The sequence below is a fragment of the Panicum virgatum genome, chromosome 5K, assembly GCF_016808335.1.
Source record: "Panicum virgatum strain AP13 chromosome 5K, P.virgatum_v5, whole genome shotgun sequence".
In the NCBI taxonomy this organism is placed as follows: Eukaryota; Viridiplantae; Streptophyta; class Magnoliopsida; order Poales; family Poaceae; genus Panicum; species Panicum virgatum.
The window spans coordinates 6,310,400-6,327,672 of NC_053140.1; the positions used below are offsets into that span (position 1 = coordinate 6,310,400).

Here is a 17,273-nt window from a genome sequence, read left to right on the forward strand (position 1 = left end):
ATGGAAAAATAATTTCAAGACGCTTCCAATGGCTCTAGTCTCAGGCTCAAATTCATCCAGAGTCGACGGGAATCGTCTGTGGAAGTTGGCGTCCAGAATCTGTTCCGGTGCTGCGTCACTGTTTTTGGGCCGATGGCCCGTGTATCGTGTTGGAGCCCAATAGGGGCGCGTCCAGGAGGTCTTGCACGACCTAAACCCTTATTAGTAGCCGCCGCCGCCATCGTGAGACTTGGGTTTTGCTTAGATTATTCTGTCGAGAACAGTTTCGCCGCCGTGTCGGTTTGTGAGACCCCAACTTTGAGATTAATCTTTCATCTGCAGAGTCACTTCAATTGAGCTGCGTTCTTTCGAGTTCTTGCTTGTGTTCTTCGTTGCGCTTGCAGGGATTAGCCTTCTTGGCGAGGTCAACCGGGTTGTGACACGGTTGATAACCAGAGGAGTTGTGGTGCTAAGATTGCTGGATTCGGGTTTTAGAATATGAAGCCGGATCGGTGTGTCTCGCTCCGCCTACAACGAGAGTTATCCAGAACCTGACGGAAGATCGGGAACCCACGTCCCCATTAAGTAAGGTCAGAATAGAGGCGGTGGCAGCCGTCCGCGCCGACGGACCTCAGGGCGACCGTGCATATCCTCCACGTGGTCTCTGGGAAGCCGCCGGGGTATTGGGCGAGGGCAGCGTGTTGTTCGGTAATGTTCATTTTTTCTGTCGTTTGTTGTATGTTTTTTTACCACCAAAGGGGAGCTTCTCTACGGAAATTTTACCAGTCAGTCTTGTACTTCTGCGAAACGTCGGTTCCTGTATGCAAGCCACCTTTTGAATATATGACTTTGCAGGATCATGACTTACTGTGACGCTGAATGATTCCATAAGTCTGAATTTTTCTGAATTATTACGATCACCATATGTGAACGCTCTGTGACCCCTCTCTATAGTCACACCTGCTGCAAACTTTCCAGCCATTTTAAGACTTTCTAGGACTTCGGTTCCACATGAATTCTGGCGCAAGCTGCTCTGATTTTTTTTTTGCTAGATGATTTGCAGATGTGTTATCTGCCATACATGCACTGACGGCCATACAACAAGTCCTCAAATCCACTCACCGGGTCAGTTTATACTTGTTGAACAAATTTTGTCAGTAACAGTACACAGTGAGGTACTGAGCATGTGACCATATGTGGGGTTAATTTGCTAAGTAGGATCTTGATTCTGTGCTCTGGGTGCCGCATGCTTCATGTGTGGAGAACTCTGGACTTTTGATCGATCAATTTTCCACGCGTTCGGAACAGACAAAACGATGGTGACCGTCTCAACTTGTAAAAGCAACACTTGCGCCTGGTTGAACTTAGAAGCTCCGTGCTGCACCCCCTGATTTTGTACTTACCTGCTGAGCTTATTGTTTATAGAGCTTGCAAAAAGCTTATGATTTAATGAAGTTGGTGGAGATCTGAAGATACAAGCACTAGCAATAGGAGCTACGGCAAACTCACAGTTGACACCGACAGCTTCGCGGGCGGCGCCGAATGCCGATCGGAGCGGCGACCTCCGCCGACCACGCGGCCTCGAGCGCCGACCCCACCAGGGACGCCCGGATAGGCCAGCAGCACGTCGGCGGCGCCGAGGTGGCCGCGGCACGTCCTGGAGCTTGGCGAGAGCGAGGCGCAGGCCGAGGGCGGCGGCGTCGTCGCAGGGGACCAGGTCGATGGACCGTGGCGGCGCCACCGGCTGGGCCGGCCTCTGCGGATCGCGACGAGCTAGAGGCACGGCGACGAGGGAGACAAACACGGCGTCATCGGTCTGGTCATCGAGGGACGCACAGGAGGGACGGAGCACGGCAGTCGAGCGAGGAAGAAGGGGTCTCCTTGTGTAATTCCCGTGCCTAATATCGACCGTACGATCCCGATCCGACAGTTGTCTCGCCAGACACCGTCGCGTCCCGGCCGTTCTTGGCACGCTCGCCTCTCCTTCCGCGTGCTGGCGTCCTCTTGAGGTTCCGGTATCACTCCCGGTGAAAGGAACCGGCGCGACGAAGGTCCTCCGCGACCTCTGCTCGCGCCTGCCCGACACGTGCGACGCGCGTCGCTTCAAGCTCCGATGCCGTCCGCGGCAGCTGGTCCTGGCGGCCAGGCACTGCGACAGGGTCCACGGGCTGCTCTTCGGGGCGATCGACGTCGTGGACGCCGACGTGCGGAACTGGAGCCGAAACGAGGGCCCTGCCGCCGGGATCGCCACCCGCGTGCACGACGGGCTGGAGGGCGCCCGCGGTCATCTGCGCGCGGCCGTTTACGCACTCCTGACGGCCCTGGACGTGGTCGGGGTCGGCGGCGGAGGGGAGGGCGGCGACAGCACCGCACCGTGGGAGCACAGCCCCTGTTTCGCTGAGCAGCTCAACGGCGCCATGGAGCTTCGCCAGCCGGTGGATGGCGCGTGGCGGGTCCTCTGCGGCGATCGAGGAGCTCGGCCGCCTCCATGTTGGACGCGCACCTGGCCATCTCGCTGGACGCGTCCTCGAGCTTGCCCTCCGCGAGCGTGATCAGTCTGATGACCCCGCCGCGCTTGGCGTCGCCCGTGCTCCACGCCGATGGCGACTCCAGGTGCCGCAGCGCGGAGGCTAGCAGAGAGCCGGCGCTGTCGCTGAGTTCGCATGCCTCCTCTAGTAGTTTCAGGATCTGCTCCCTCCACGGGTAGCCGCCCTGCTTGTCCATCGCCCTCCTTCCTTTCCCCCGTTCTCCTGCCGTCGTCGTCGTCGTCGTCGCGGGGGTCCAGGTCGATGGACCGTGAAGGCGCGTAACCGGGCTGGGACGGCCTCGGCGGAGAGCGACGAGCTCGAGGCATGGCGACGAGGGAAACAAACAGGGCGTCATCGAGGGACGCAGAGGGGGACGGAGCACGGCAGTCGAGCGAGGAAGAAGAAGGGGTCTCCTTGTGTAATTCCCATGCCTAATATCTATCGTACGATCTCGATCCGACAGTTGGTAGTGACCCCAGGGTGGACGGTATTTCATTTACCGTCCACCCCTCGGGTCGTTGTCTTGCCGGACACCGTCGCCTTCCGGCCGTTCTCGGCCCGCTCGCCTCTCCTTCCGCATGCTGGTGTCCTCCTGAAGGTCCGGCATCGCTTGGCGCGGCGAAGGCCCTCCGCGACCGCTGCTCGCCAGCCCGAGACGTGCGCGCTGTGCGCCGCGGTAAGCTCCGATGCCGTCCGCCACGGGGACGAGGCAGGCGACGCGGAGGGTGCGCGCCGCCGCCAGCGACGGACCTCGCGGCGGCGGTCGGTGTTGCAAGTCCTCTTGGTTGTGGCCCTGGACACAGCTCACAGGAGGATGCCGCCCGAGTCCCCGTCATGTTGGCGTGGGCGTCGAAGGCCGTCAGCCCGAGAAGCTCGCGCGCCATGCCGCTCGACGCGGCGCACCGGATGCAGCACGGCGCCACGCCGTACTCCTTCTGGAGTTCTCGACGCCAGGGCGGTTCTGATCCGAGTCTTCCCTATGCCTCCGAGTTTTCTGAAATGCCTGATCCTGAACGCAAGTCATTTCCTGAATATAATCCGATTTGCATGAACATAGCTTAATTTAATTTCCGTGCACATCGCGTGCGTCGCCCCTGAATTGTTACTGTCAATTTGCTCGAAACCTGACTTCTCTTCTGAGAAGTTGCGCGCCCGTTGTATGAAAGTCTCCATTCCTGAATGCAATGTAACCCAATACTTGTTCGATACCTGAATGCAACTGAAATCCTAGTCACTTCCTGAATGAAACCGCATCGCAAGATTCCAGTCTTAATAATTTGGTAACAGAAAGTAGAGTCTAAATAGCACGCGGTCATGACAAATTCATAGAAAACGCCATACTAATAATATTTCAGCGAATACCACAGAGCTCCCCGCATGCTTAGGCGGAATCCCTGCTTTGTCAATTGTTTGGTCATGAACGTGCTACTGAGTTGTCTGAAGTCTGAAATTTCTATTCCTCAACACATGTGAGAAATTTGCGATTTTACCATCATCAAAAATGGGTTTCGCTAAAATGCCATCAAACTTTTGGGTTTCGCTATAATACCATTATGAAAGTGTATCTTCCTGCTACAATGCCTTTTCTCTTCTTTTCAATTCATTTCATAATTTCTCGCTTCTCTAACCACATAAACGGACCATTTTGCCCTTGAGACAGCCAGCCTTATCCCCTCAGTCTCCCGTGTCTCCCACCATGCCCACCGTGCATTTCTTGGCAAGCCGACCTCGCCATCGCCGGCCTCGGGTGCGGACATGGCGTAGGCACGGCGGCGCCATCGCGTCGACGTACGCGAGGCCACGATGCCGCCAGGAAGCTGCGGCGTGGCGGCGACGGCGTTTGGCGTTCGGCGGCGCGGCCACGAATGCGGGAGACGGCATCGAGGCGGTAGCACAAGCAGGTAGGAGGCCCAATGGCCGGCAGGACCCCGGTGATGACCTGCAGCTTCTCGAGGTCCTTCGGCTCGGCGCGCGCAGCAGGCCTGGACGTTAGTGATGATCAGTTTCTTACTCCGTTGAAAAATCGATGCTAGCTTGCTTGCTGATTATGGCATGTCGTGCCTGGAACTAATTCAAGCGGTTGCGTGGGGCTTTGAATGCAATATTGGGGGAGGATTAGGAGCAGGCCATGCGGCATGTCGTCGGTATGCGGCTGATTGGCACAAGCGGAGAGAAGGCGGCGAGAGGAAGTAGAGACTGAGCAGATAAGGCTGGGTACACGAGGAGGTGTGCGAAGAACAAATCAAGGGTGTCTTCTGGAAGGGAGATGAAGAGGCCGGCGCCATGGCGTCGTAGCGCGCCAGCCCCACGCACCAGTCCACCAGGTCGTGCGCGTTGACAGCAGCGACGGCCGCCAGCGCCACGGCGAGCCCTGCCCTGCTGGCCCCGCCGCCCTCGGACAGCACCGCGAGGCCCGCCGCCAGGAGCAGCGTGGCAACACCTTCCCTTGGAGGAGCCGCGCCGGGAACCCGACCTCCGCCGGCGAGTTTGCAGGGGCCTCGGTGCTGAAGAATACGAAGAGGAAAGGGAGAGAAAGAACGAGCGTTTTCATCCTGTTCGATCTGTCCGGGTTGTAACCGATGTTGCAGGGCATTTTGAGTAGGTTCAGCCAAAGAAAACGTGGAAAAATAAAAACATGATGTGATAAGTGTTGAAAAGGCATTTCAGCGTTTTGACATCGTATCATAATGGCGCTCTGGCGAAACCCAAAAATTTAATGACATTCTGGGGTAACCCGTTTCTGAGAATGGCAAAATCGCAAATTTCTCAACGCATGTCACTTTCTGAATAAAATCACAGTGCAAGATTACAGCATATTTTGATGTGTTGCCTCCAGCGTTACTTTCTTCTGAAGTGGTAACTACTTGCGAGTGGTGCAAATATTCTGTTAATACACTTGAAGGGATTTTTCTGAACAATACTAACATCTATTGTTTGTAACTCATGAGAGTCAGACTGGTGACATTGCAAGTCTAATTTAGCAACTGCACTGCTCTTTGTTGTGTTACAATGCAAGCACAACAATGACACATGTTTGACTGAGCTCTGCGATTTTGGATGGATGGATTGATGCCTCCCTCGTCATCAATCCCTTTCGTCCCACTCCTACCTGCATGCAGAAAACCAGCAACAGTGTCAATTAATTTGTGGTTCGGCAAGTAATTGGTATTCCATTATTTAGAAACAAGTAATAATGATGGCAAGATGCTCACAATCTGATCTAATGTTAAAATCAGGTATAAATCGAATCTAGGCAAGATGAAACAGCAATGATGATAGAACACACCAGCATTGCAGCAATGCAACTTCAGACGTTGTTGGGATATGGTAGCTGTTGACCGTCATCTTCAAGCTCAATTTTATTCTTTTATACAATATACACGTTATCCAGTGACAATTAGTGTACTTTCCAATAACAGAGTGATACTATGCCGGAATGATGATTTAGCTTTGGTTTCATGTGTGATCACTAAATATAACATCTAAAACTTTCTGAATCCAACATCTATTGTTGAAAATAACAATGCATACTTGATAAAGTTTTAGAATAATTTGGAAATGGCAATACAATAATACTCTAGAATTAGATATTTTGCATAGTTGGATAAGGATGAGGAAAATTCTAGAGATGGATATTTTGTAAAAAATAGTTTGGAAGTTGCCATATTGCATCACCACAACAGCGATGAGCACCTATAAATAGAGGTGCTCTCATCTCCTCTTTTCATACCATGACATAAGAGGTCTCAAGTAAGAGGTAACATGATAATACTCTAGAATTAGATATTTTGCATAGTTGGATAAGGATAAGGAAAATTTTAAAGATAGATATTTTGTAAAAAATAGTGTGGAAGTTGCCATATTGCATCATCACAACACCAATGAGCACCTATAAATAGAGGTGCTCTCATCTCCTCTTTTCATACCATGACATAAGAGGTCTCAAGTAAGAGATAGCATGATAGCCATGAAGTGTAGTTGTTCTCTTATTCTGCATAGAGGAATGAATTATTACTCCATGTGATGACCAAAGTTAAATATGAATGTTGTGATATGTGGCCACCTCAATTCTGGCAAGTCCACCACCATCGACCACCTTATCAATATGAAGGGAGACACTGAAAAGGGTGTTATCGTAAGATATGAATAAAATACTCCAATTAATACCAAGCACGCTAGGATTCTTGACAAGACTGAGCGTGAGAGGGGAGATTAGAATCTGATAAGTACAACTGGACTATAATTGATACAACATCAAGACATGATTGCTAGAACCTCACTTGTGAACTTCGGCGTTCTTGTCATTGATGCCCCTGATGGTGACTTTGAGGCTGGTTTTGCTCATGATGGTCAGACCTGTGAACATGAAAATCTAGCCAATGCTCTTGTTATGAAGCAGATGATCTGCTATATCAACAAAACACTTCTACTATTTGTATAATTGTCTCTAATTCACAACATGTATCAAGTAGTAGTTGTACATTATGCTCTTGTTTGATAATTGAAGTTTGAAAATTCAGATGTATGCCACCACCTCCAACTACTCCAAGAAATGGTATAACACAATTGTGGAGTATGTGCAGTCCTTCCTGCTGAAGATTGGCTTTGACCTAGCATTTGTGCCCATATGGGGCTTGTACAGAGATAATTTGACCATGAGGTCAGTCAACATGGCCTGATTGAGGGCCTGCCCCTCCTTGATGCACTGGACAAGATGGAAGAGCCCAAGATGCCAGTGGACAAGCAGCCCTTGCGCCTTCCCCTTATATGCATGTACAAGATTGGTGGGGTAGGCACCATTTTCGGTGGTCGTGTGCAGACTGGTGAACTGAAAGTTGGGATGATGATGACCTTTGGGCCCACCAGCCTTGAGGGGAAAGTGATGTCGGTGGAAATGCACCATGAATCCGGGCAGATGGCTCTGCCGGGGGACATCATTGTGATTAATACCCAGTGAGTGGCATTAAAGGACTTGAAGCGTGGATTTGTGGCATCAAACTGCAGATGTGACCCTGCCAGGGAGGCTACCAGCTTCATTGCTAAAGACAAAATCATGTCTGTAGGTAATCTCGTGAGAGTTCACAGAGGCTACACCCCAATTATGCACTGTCACACTCGCTAGTATCCTGTAAAGTTCACCGAGTTGCTTGAAAAAATTGAACTTCCATTAATGGCGGTGTTGGAGGCAAACCCTACATTCCTCAAGAATGGGGAGTCTAGGCTTGTTAAGATAGTTCCCACCAGATCGATGTGGTAGAAGTTTTTGAGGACTGCCGGCCCCTCGAACGATTTGTGATCCGGGATAGAGGCCAGACGACGTGGAGAAAAAAAAGGAGATCCTGCTGTGTGACTAGTAAGAGAGATAGCTCATGTTGACAGTTTTTCAAGGAATGGAGTCAATAGACGTTTTTTTATCTACCTTGTAATGTGAGGCACCTGAGCTTAGTAACCATCCTCTTTTTGAGCTTGGTGACCATATTTCCATAGTTGGAGTTTACAGTAGTGATTAAGCCACAAACATAGTCTCGCATCGCTTCACAACTGCAACACAGTGTGTATCTCTCCATTTTGATTCAATTATTTCGTATTTCTGCATGCGACTTTGTTTCAGATAAATCATAAACCCATCATTGCCATTTGCATTATTTGTGCAGTGTCGCAGCCCGGTCTCCAACGCCCCCTCCGCCAGGTACATGTCCAGCAGCCTTTGCTATCCTGCAGCCGCAAAGCGCCATCTCCAACCACATTGTCGTCCTCGCACTTGGCCAACACGCTACCACGCCCGTATTTAATCCACTAGACTGGTGCGCTGCTCTCCACTGCCATCGCTACTCCACGTACGACAAGTTTAAGACCCTTCAAAAACAGCTCCACCAAGGCACCAACGGCTTCAACTGGAGCCAAACCCAGCTTCACAGCCGAAGCTACAGAAGCCTCTCGTCGATTTGCACTGGAATGGAGCAAAAAAAAATAGGCTTCTCCCCATCCCCGCTCTAATTCGACAAATATATGCCCCTCAAGGTCATGAATATTACAGCAGAATTGCCACATATAACTGCGCACTCCACCCTTCGAGCACCTCCGGTGGCAGGGGAACAGCGTGGTGACTGGCAAGGCTGACCCGAAGTAGAACGTCGCTCATTGCGTGAAGGCCCGCCCGCAGAGCGGTGGCCGGAGACACGAGAAGACGACGGGGTCGACAACCTCCTGTTGAAGGGATGCAGGTACATGCCACCCAAGCCCCGCGTCGCTTGGCAGCAAACTCTAGGTAGTTGTGGAGGCAGAGCAGCAACAAACATTGCCAGGAAGCAACATGGCAAGGAGCAGAGTAGTAGAACAGGGTGATATTACAATACAGGGCTGGGAGGCAAGGAGAAGATAAGGAAGTAGGTGGAACAGCTTAACGGATAAGGGGAGAGAGAAAGAAGAGAGAAAAATTAAAGAACAAAGAGAAAAAATTATTATTTTAATCTATAATTATATTCATTAATATTTTTGTTTCATATGATTTATATTATAAATTGAGAGAGAACATAAAATTTGTACAAGTCAAACATGTAGGGGTATATTGGACATTACATTTATGAAAAAATAGAAGAAGTCATTCTGCCAAACTTTTACAAAACGGTTTCAGCTCCACCGTTGAATCCACTCCACCAAAGAAGCTACAGTCGGAGCCGAAGCCCTGCCAAAACAGGTCCAGATATTCGACACTCTGAACATGTGGCTTTGCAGCTTTGCCACGATCAAGATAGGTTTAGCAAAATCGCCACTTATATCATTGACTCCTTGATTAGCATACCATTAGCATATATTTTATTTTTTTAGTTTATTTTCCCTATTTACCATCAGTCGAAAAGATCAGAACGCTCTTCGTATGTGCGTATACCTAGTTGCTGGATCAATTCGGTAGTATAATTAGTGCGAAAAGAATAACGCGTGGAAACGTGCCCCCCATCTCCCCTAGAACTTCGTGGGCCGCTTGGAGGAAGCTCTGGCGCGGTGCGCTGCCGATTGTCATCTCGTTCATGAGCCGGCGGACGGCATGAAACCCATTTAGATTCTTCTGCATGGTATCTATTCTTGTTTTGTTTGGCAGAGTACAAGATTGTTTGGATTTAAGAGGTTAAACTTTAGTACACTTAGTTGTATACTAAATAATAGGACTAAAATGAATAAAAGTGGAAAATAGCATGTTTATCAAGGAGTCAATGATTTAGTTGGTAATTTATGAAACCAATCTTGATGGTGGCAAATCTGTAAAGCCACATGTTCAGAGTGTTACATATCCAAATTGTGGAGATGCCGACCACGTTCTCAGGCGGGCTATCGTAGAATCGTGTTAAATATCCAAATTGTGGAGACGCCGACCACGTTCTCTCAAGGTGGGCTATCGTAGAATCGTGGAAGGCTCCCGCGTTTGGGTGATGTTGATGCCGATGTTGTGCCGTGACCCGTGAGCCGCTTGTTGTGGGCACCGTGGACCCTAGATTGAAGTACTGAAAATATAACTTGAAAATTACCATATCGAGATCCACCGGCCTCATCACCGTCTCCAATGGTGATGTTCACGTTCTTATTTAACTTGCCATCATCTCGGTCCTTGCGGTAGCGGTAATTCTTCGCAAGACGCCCTTCTTTGCCACACACACACACAACATGCTTTGACTTTCTCATATTTCTCAGATTTCTTCTTGCAGTTAGTGTTTTTTTTAGGCTTTCCACCATAGTTCATCTTTCCACCAGTAAATGTGTGTTAGTTTGTCACTAGTGGTTGTGGCCCTTCAGATATTTTCCTAACATCCATAATTGGATATTCCTATCAGATAATTATCCGAGTATCGAATAGTAGAGCGTTAGAGCTGCCCCTTTCGCCAGCTGTAAGTAAACAAGTATGTGGTGTCGGGAACACAGCTTCAGAGTTCAGAGTAGCTATACTGGTGTCTTTTTATAAGTTCTCATTCCCAGATTAATTAAATGTAGGTCTGAGTTAAAATATTTCCTGGCAAATTCAGTATATCTTGCAAAACATGTTTTGTTTGTTTTCCACTTTATCCAAAATAAATACTGTGCTCTTTTTGTCTAGCATATGAGAGGTTTCAATTGTTCAACTAGCTGTACTTCCTCATGCCAACATGCTGGATCAAATCTTTTGTTAGCTATTCAAAATTGAACAGAGTTTTAATCTGTTTATTTGTTTGACCAGTCATTTTTTAATTGAATTTTAGAAGTGTTTACAGTTTTTGTGAAAAATATTCTTATCTGTAATTTAGGACCTAATGATGTTCTTTGCTGTCTGTTTCCATTGATATTTCTAGGGAATCTGCCAACGCAGAGAAGGTCAAAGAGGCGCACAAGAGGGTAATGGTCGCCAACCATCCGGATGCGGGTGGAAGTCATTACCTTGCTTCAAAGATTAACGAGGCGAAGGATGTGTTGACTGGGAAAACCAGAGGAGGCGGGTCGGCCTTTTGATTGGAGAATGAACATTGTGTTCTTCCAGTGGAAGGATAATTTTGTACCTCCAGACTTAGCATTAGAAGATAGGCACAAGACTTGGTGTTATGAAATTTTTTGGACCAATAATATTGGATCTTTTTGTAGTAGGTTATTAACTTCTTAATAAAACTCAAGGCTCAGTTGTGCCCACATCTGTGAAGTAACTGCTATACGTGATGAAGGTATTGTTTGCCAATTCTATCTTGATAATTACATCGCAGCATGCTTCTTCCACGACTAACAATCTCATGTCGTGGGTTTATCTTCGTCTCTCACCAGTCACCACTAGACTCTGCTGCTGCTGCTGAGTCTCCTGTTCTTCAGGTATTAGAGTAAATCTTGGCATGTCTAGGTGCCACAACATTATCTGAGACTCAGAACAGTCAGAAGTGACGCCCTTAAGCTTGTTTTCACCTTCCACGGCCATTTGATGTACAATCTGGATGAGATTCTGACATCACCAAAAAAATATCGTCAGGGAATTATCATGGAGAATCATAACTGTTGTAATACAATCACTATTGTGGGGCTCAAATGACAAACCTGAGTAGCGCCTGCTGATGAGTTTCTCCTGACGAGTGATCTTCCTGAATCCCATAGGATTGAGCTCCTGAACCCAATTCCAGAGATGTTTATTTTCAGAGGTTCAGAGCTTGAGTTCCTGTTTGTGCTGGTATCTGCCGCGTCCAGGGAGGTGGAGGTTCTTTCTGTTCCATTAGTGCTTGAATCCTTTGAGTACCCGCCTGTGATTTGTGATGAGTTGCAGGTTGGTCCCTCTTCTGTTATCTTCTGCTCTGCTGGCGAGATTGTTGCTACCGGCCATGCTGCAAAACCTCTGAAACAAGAATCAAACCAACAGTCAACAGATGCTAATGTTTATGGCTTTATGCTGCATTTTGCTGATTTAAGAGCTTAGTATTAGTGCAAAATAACGGAATAATGTAGACTTGACCGAGTACTATTCTTTGTTTGGAAAAGAACTTGGAAAATTTATCACAAAAGAAAGTTGCAGTAAAACTGCACGAGGAGGGAGACCTCCCGGAGACGTAAAGATATACCTGGTTTGCCTGAGCTCTTGAAAGAAGCGGAGGTCATAGATGCTGGAAGCGCCGGCAAAGTGGACAACTCCGTTCAGCCGGTGGCGCTCGATGTGGCTCAGCGCCACGTCCCTCTGGCGGTCCACCTCATCGCCGGCGCCAGCGTCGGTGATGTTCCTGGCGTCGTAGGTGAGGTGCCGGAACATGACACCGGTGCCGCGCAGCACCCTGACCGCCCTCGCCGTCGCCGTCCTGTTCTCGGCGCCCACCACGATCCAGAGCAGCGGCGGCGCGACGTGCCGCAGCGTGTGCACGAGCCGGACCAGCGAGGCGTCCTGCTCCATCCCGCCGTCGGGCCGCGTGGCCGTGACGATCAGCAGGAGGCCGAGGTCGGGGACAGGCGGTGGAGCCGGCGTCGCTGCTGCTCCCTGAGCATTGTTGAGCGGGCCGAGAAACGAGGCGCGGATGTTGGCCGCCGACGGGGCGCCGGTGGCGGCCAACGGCGCGAGGGCGGCCAAAGCGCCGACGGCGAAGCAGAGGGAGAGGTGCACGGCGGCTTCGATCCATGGTTGCACCCTCTTCTTGGACATCTCGGCCGGCTCCATCTCCTGCTGCTAGCTAGTCTATCTGCCTGTCGGTGTAGTGTTTGGACGGTGAAGCTGGAATTCAGGTTGAATGTAGATGATGTGTTTGTGGTTTAGTTTATATATATATGTATATATATATATGTATATATATATATATACATATATATATATACATATATATATATATACATATATATATACATGTATATATATACATATACATATATATATGTATATGTATATGTATATGTATATGTATATATATGTATATATATACATATATATATACATATACATATATATACATATACATATATATATACATATACATATATATATACATATACATATATATACATATATATATACATATACATCTATATACATATACATATATATACATACATATACATATATATATATACACACATATATATACAAAGTCTTGAATGTTTTAGAACTAAATAGATTTCAAACAAATACAATGTGTTCAGAACTTTTGGAAATGTTTTAATGTTCCAAAAGAATTTTGAAATATTTCCCAAATATATCTGAAATGTTTCGGAACATTCTAAAATGTTTTTCAAACAAATTTGAAAATCTTTTTAATCATTCAGAACACTATGAAGTTTTTAGCAGCATTTTTTGGGAACTTTTTGTGAATATTTATTCCAGCACACTGTGAGATGTTCCCAAACTAATCTAAATGTTTCAAAACACTAAAATATTTCCGAACAAACCTGAATTGTTTTTAATCATTTCAATATTTATTTAGAATTTTTTGAAATGTTCTAATATTCCAGTGCAATTCTGAAATATTTTCCAAACTTATCTGAAATGTTCCCAAAATTTTAAATTGTTTAACAACATTTAATCAGAACTTTTCGAAATGTTCTAATGTTTCAGTACAAATCTGAAATGTTTCGGAACAATTTGAAAAGTTTCAAACATTTAGAACCTTTCCAAATTGTCTAACAATATTTTATTATCGAACTTTTCTTGTACACACAAATATTTTTAGGAACACTGAAATGTTTTGGAACTAACCTGAAACAAATCACTTTGGAAGCAAATGTTCTTCAAACGATAGCTTAATGGGCCGGCCCCAGCTTCCGCTCCCGCGAGGCGCGGGGCGCGCCCCCAGGCTTTCTGTGACGTGATCACGTGGAGTCGCATAAAGCGACATATAGACGCCCCCACGCGCCCGGGGGCTTCTATTTCTAGCGTGCGCGAGGAACCGCGTTGCCATCGCAGAAGGGCGGCTGAGCTCCGCCCCGTCCCTTCTCCCCGCCTTGCCCGCCTCCCGGGCACCGGCGCCGCCCTCCACCACCGTCCACCCTAACCGAGCTCGCCGCCGCGCGCCGCCGCCTTCTCCTCACCCCCGCCACCGCCGCCATCGCCTTGTCGCCGCCGCTGCCGCCCCCGACCTCTTCTCTATGGTCGGCGGCCATGGAGCCGCCCCACCCCCAGCAACCCCGGATATTAAGGCCGCCGCCCTCCACCACCCCGGCCGCAGGCGACCTCGCCGGCGGCCGCTCTGCCCACCAACCACCCCTTCCCTCCCCCTCCCCCACCCCGAGCTCGCTGGCTGCAGCCGTGCAGCGCCCGTTCCCCTGCTCGAGGTAGAAGAAGATGAACAGGGGGCAGGGTTGAGCGTTCTACGATGGGTCGCAGCAAAATCACGCGTGCTATAAATAGACTTCGCGGCGCGCCCTGCCCGAGCGCGCCGCTCGACTCCGTGGACGACCTCGCCGGGGACCCCGGCGTGTGGTGCGCGCTGGAGATGCTCGAGAAGGCCGCCGGGATCGCCACCCGCCCGAGTGCATGACGGGCTGGAGGGCGCCCGCGGCCACCTGCGCGCGGCCGCGCTCCTGGCGGCCCTGGACGGGGACGGGCTCGACGGCGGCGGGGAGGGCGGCGACAGCACCGCACCATGGGAGCAGAGCCCCTGCTTCGCCGAGCAGCTCAACGGCGCCATGGAGCTCGGCGAAGCCATGCTGAAGGCGCGGGAGCTCGTCGCGGAGACCGCGGGAGCGCGCGAGGCGGCGTTCGGCTTCATCGGCAGCGCCAAGTGAATTCTCAGGTCTACCGGATTCGCAATATTGATTATTAGATTCGTCACCTGGACGCCTGCTTGCGTTTGTTCTACTCTCTCGTGTCGCGGAGAAATCGAACGTGATTAGCCCTGGTAATGGTTTGGGTTGAAATGGGTTTAATGAATTGAGTTTTGATATGGATTGTGTTTGGGTGGATCCAAATGGGTTGTATTAGCTAGTGGGGTGGGGTGGAGTGGGTTCTATATAAATATAGATTGGAGTGGATTGGGGTGGGCTGAAATGAATTCTTTATGTAAAACAGTATGACTATATATAAATGTCGATCACGTAAGAGCCGGACCCTAAAAATAAAACCTCGCGTTCACATTATAAAATTTTATCGAAATTGACTGAAATTTGTTGAAGATGATTCAATATGACTAGCAGCTACTTTATGCAAAACAGTGTGGCTAGAATTACACGCATGCCCCACGTCAAGAGCCGGACCCTAGAAATAAAACCCCGCGTTCACACTATAAAATTTTATCGAAATTGACTGAAATTTGTTGTAGATGACTCAGTATGACTAGGAACTACTCTATGCAAAGCAGGGTGGCTAGAACTACACGTGGGTCCCACGTCAAGAGCCGGACCCTAGATATAAAACCTCGCGTTCACACTATAAAATTTTATCGAAATTAACTAAAATTTGTTAGAGATGACTCGGCATGACTAGCAGCTACTTTGTGCAAAGCAGTGTGACTGGAATTATACATGGGTCCCACATCAAAAGCCGGATCCTAAAAATAAAACATCGCGTTCACACTATAAAATTTTATCAAAATTAATCGAAATTTGTTAAAGATGGCTCAGTATAACTGACAGCTACTCTGTGTAAAATAGTGTTGCAAAATCTACACTATAAATTCTTTTTAGGAAACAGGTTCTTATTGGGTTGTAACCATAGTTTGGCTAATAGTTTATTACATCATGAGCTAAAATGTTTGGATTGGATTGGTTTATGGTGGTGGTGGTTTGAAGTGATGTGGGTAATATTAATTTCTCTAATAAGAATGGATTGGTGTGGATATAGTTTTTTTTTCCAACCCATTTGCAGGGCTAAACGTGATCGTTTCGGTGTGATCTCAGCGAGTCAGCGGCTCGGGCGCTCTGGCATGATGTCAATTGTCATTCCAAAAGCTTCTGATCTTACGTTTCAAAGTTCAAACTATGTTGTACACCGTTGATGGCTTGGTTGTTGCTACCATTGCTGCATGGTCGTTGCTTATGTGGATGCTTTGTTGGCCTGCTTAGAGTTCAGTTCAACAGTGTCAATTAAGATGCGTACGGAGTAATAACTAGTAACAATTTTCTGTTAAATCTTTTTTAGAAAAAAAACTATTATATTTTAATCTAGGTGAATGTTATCCGCCTACTGCCATGGTGGCTGGGTATGCGCAGCAGAGCACCACTGATTGCAGTTACGGACAATCTAAAGTTCATTTACTGATGCAGTTTTGCATGAACTGATCAGTTAGGCACAAGCATTTTCCTTTCTGTGAAGCTAACATGACAGTACGCAGTTGGAGTTCAAGGCGTCTATCTGCATTTAGTAATTGCATCTTTTCAAAAACAGAGAATTCGTGCAACTCGGCAACATTTAAGTTGAGTAGCAAGCAATGCAGTTAGCATGAAAAGTTCTATTGAGCATTGGACTTCTTAAAGGAAGATTGCTTGCATGTTTCTGTAAGTGAAAGTAGAACTGCTCACCACCACCGGCGTCTGGTGGCTGCTCGCCAGCCAGGGCCGGTCACCGGCTGCGGCCTCGGCGGCGTTGCCGGGCACTTCTCGGCCTCCACATCCATGCTTTCTGCTCTCCCGGTCTGCCTGGCCGGAGACCCATCTCTCCGTCGCGTTCCTACTTATCATCATGTGAGGCTAGGTGATCTGTCGGGGCGATGAGGGGTCGTCTTCGTGTCCGCCGCTTAACTTTAGCACCGGCAGCTTTGCCGGAGCTCCTTGCGGCGGGCGTGAAGAAGGTCGAGGAAGAGGAGAGGATTATGGCTGAGGAGCGTCTTTCTCGGGCCATAGAGATCACACACCTCTCATCGCCCGTAACCAGGCCGCACGTTCATGGAGTCGAAGATCGAATCGGCACGCGTTTCTGGGCGCGTGGGAGTGATCCTGAGTTGGAGGAGGAAACTGACGAGGAGAGCGAGCAGGAGGACGACTGTGAGTCCGTTTCGTCGCCGGAGTTCATCCGAAGGGCGATGGAATTGGGCTTCACGGTGCCAGAACTTCTGCAGGCTGAAAACGAGATGCCATCGCCGACCAGTCAAGTACCTATCGTGGAGGGGTCCATTGCAGCGAAGATCCTCAACACGATGGTTAAGCATGCTTCATCAAAACCTGCCCGACGGCTATGGCAGGGACCTCTGCCGCCACCACGGGTATCCCCGAAGCAAACATTGGGAGATGCCATCGAGGCAGCAACGGTATGTCCTGATTCTTCTTCTCGTTCATGGATTTCTGGTTCCTCTCCAACAGCTTCTACCGGCCGATCTCGGCGATCGCCGGAGATGGCACAGGTGAATAACTCGCGATCCT

The 17,273-nt window shown here is 48.7% G+C and overlaps 2 protein-coding genes and 1 pseudogene across 2 annotated transcripts; 2 read left to right on the forward strand and 1 right to left on the reverse strand.

Annotated features, from left to right (window-relative positions):
* Positions 1 to 6,768: 6,768 nt before the first annotated feature.
* On the forward strand, positions 6,769 to 10,982 carry LOC120709446 (elongation factor 1-alpha-like). Its single transcript, XM_039995073.1, has 3 exons — positions 6,769 to 6,942; positions 7,028 to 7,167; positions 10,826 to 10,982. Exons 1-3 carry the CDS (start codon positions 6,769 to 6,771, stop codon positions 10,980 to 10,982), a joined length of 471 nt encoding a protein of 156 aa, XP_039851007.1.
* Positions 10,983 to 11,132: 150 nt separating this feature from the next.
* Positions 11,133 to 12,687, reverse strand: LOC120705932 (probable glucuronosyltransferase Os01g0157700). Its single transcript, XM_039990492.1, has 3 exons — positions 12,065 to 12,687; positions 11,550 to 11,841; positions 11,133 to 11,457 (listed from the first exon to the last, which is right to left on the reverse strand). The coding sequence occupies exons 1-3, from the start codon at positions 12,646 to 12,648 to the stop codon at positions 11,266 to 11,268; spliced, it is 1,068 nt and encodes a 355-aa protein (XP_039846426.1). The 5' UTR covers positions 12,649 to 12,687; the 3' UTR covers positions 11,133 to 11,265.
* Positions 12,688 to 14,293: 1,606 nt separating this feature from the next.
* Positions 14,294 to 14,705, forward strand: LOC120709448 (annotated as a pseudogene).
* Positions 14,706 to 17,273: the final 2,568 nt, after the last annotated feature.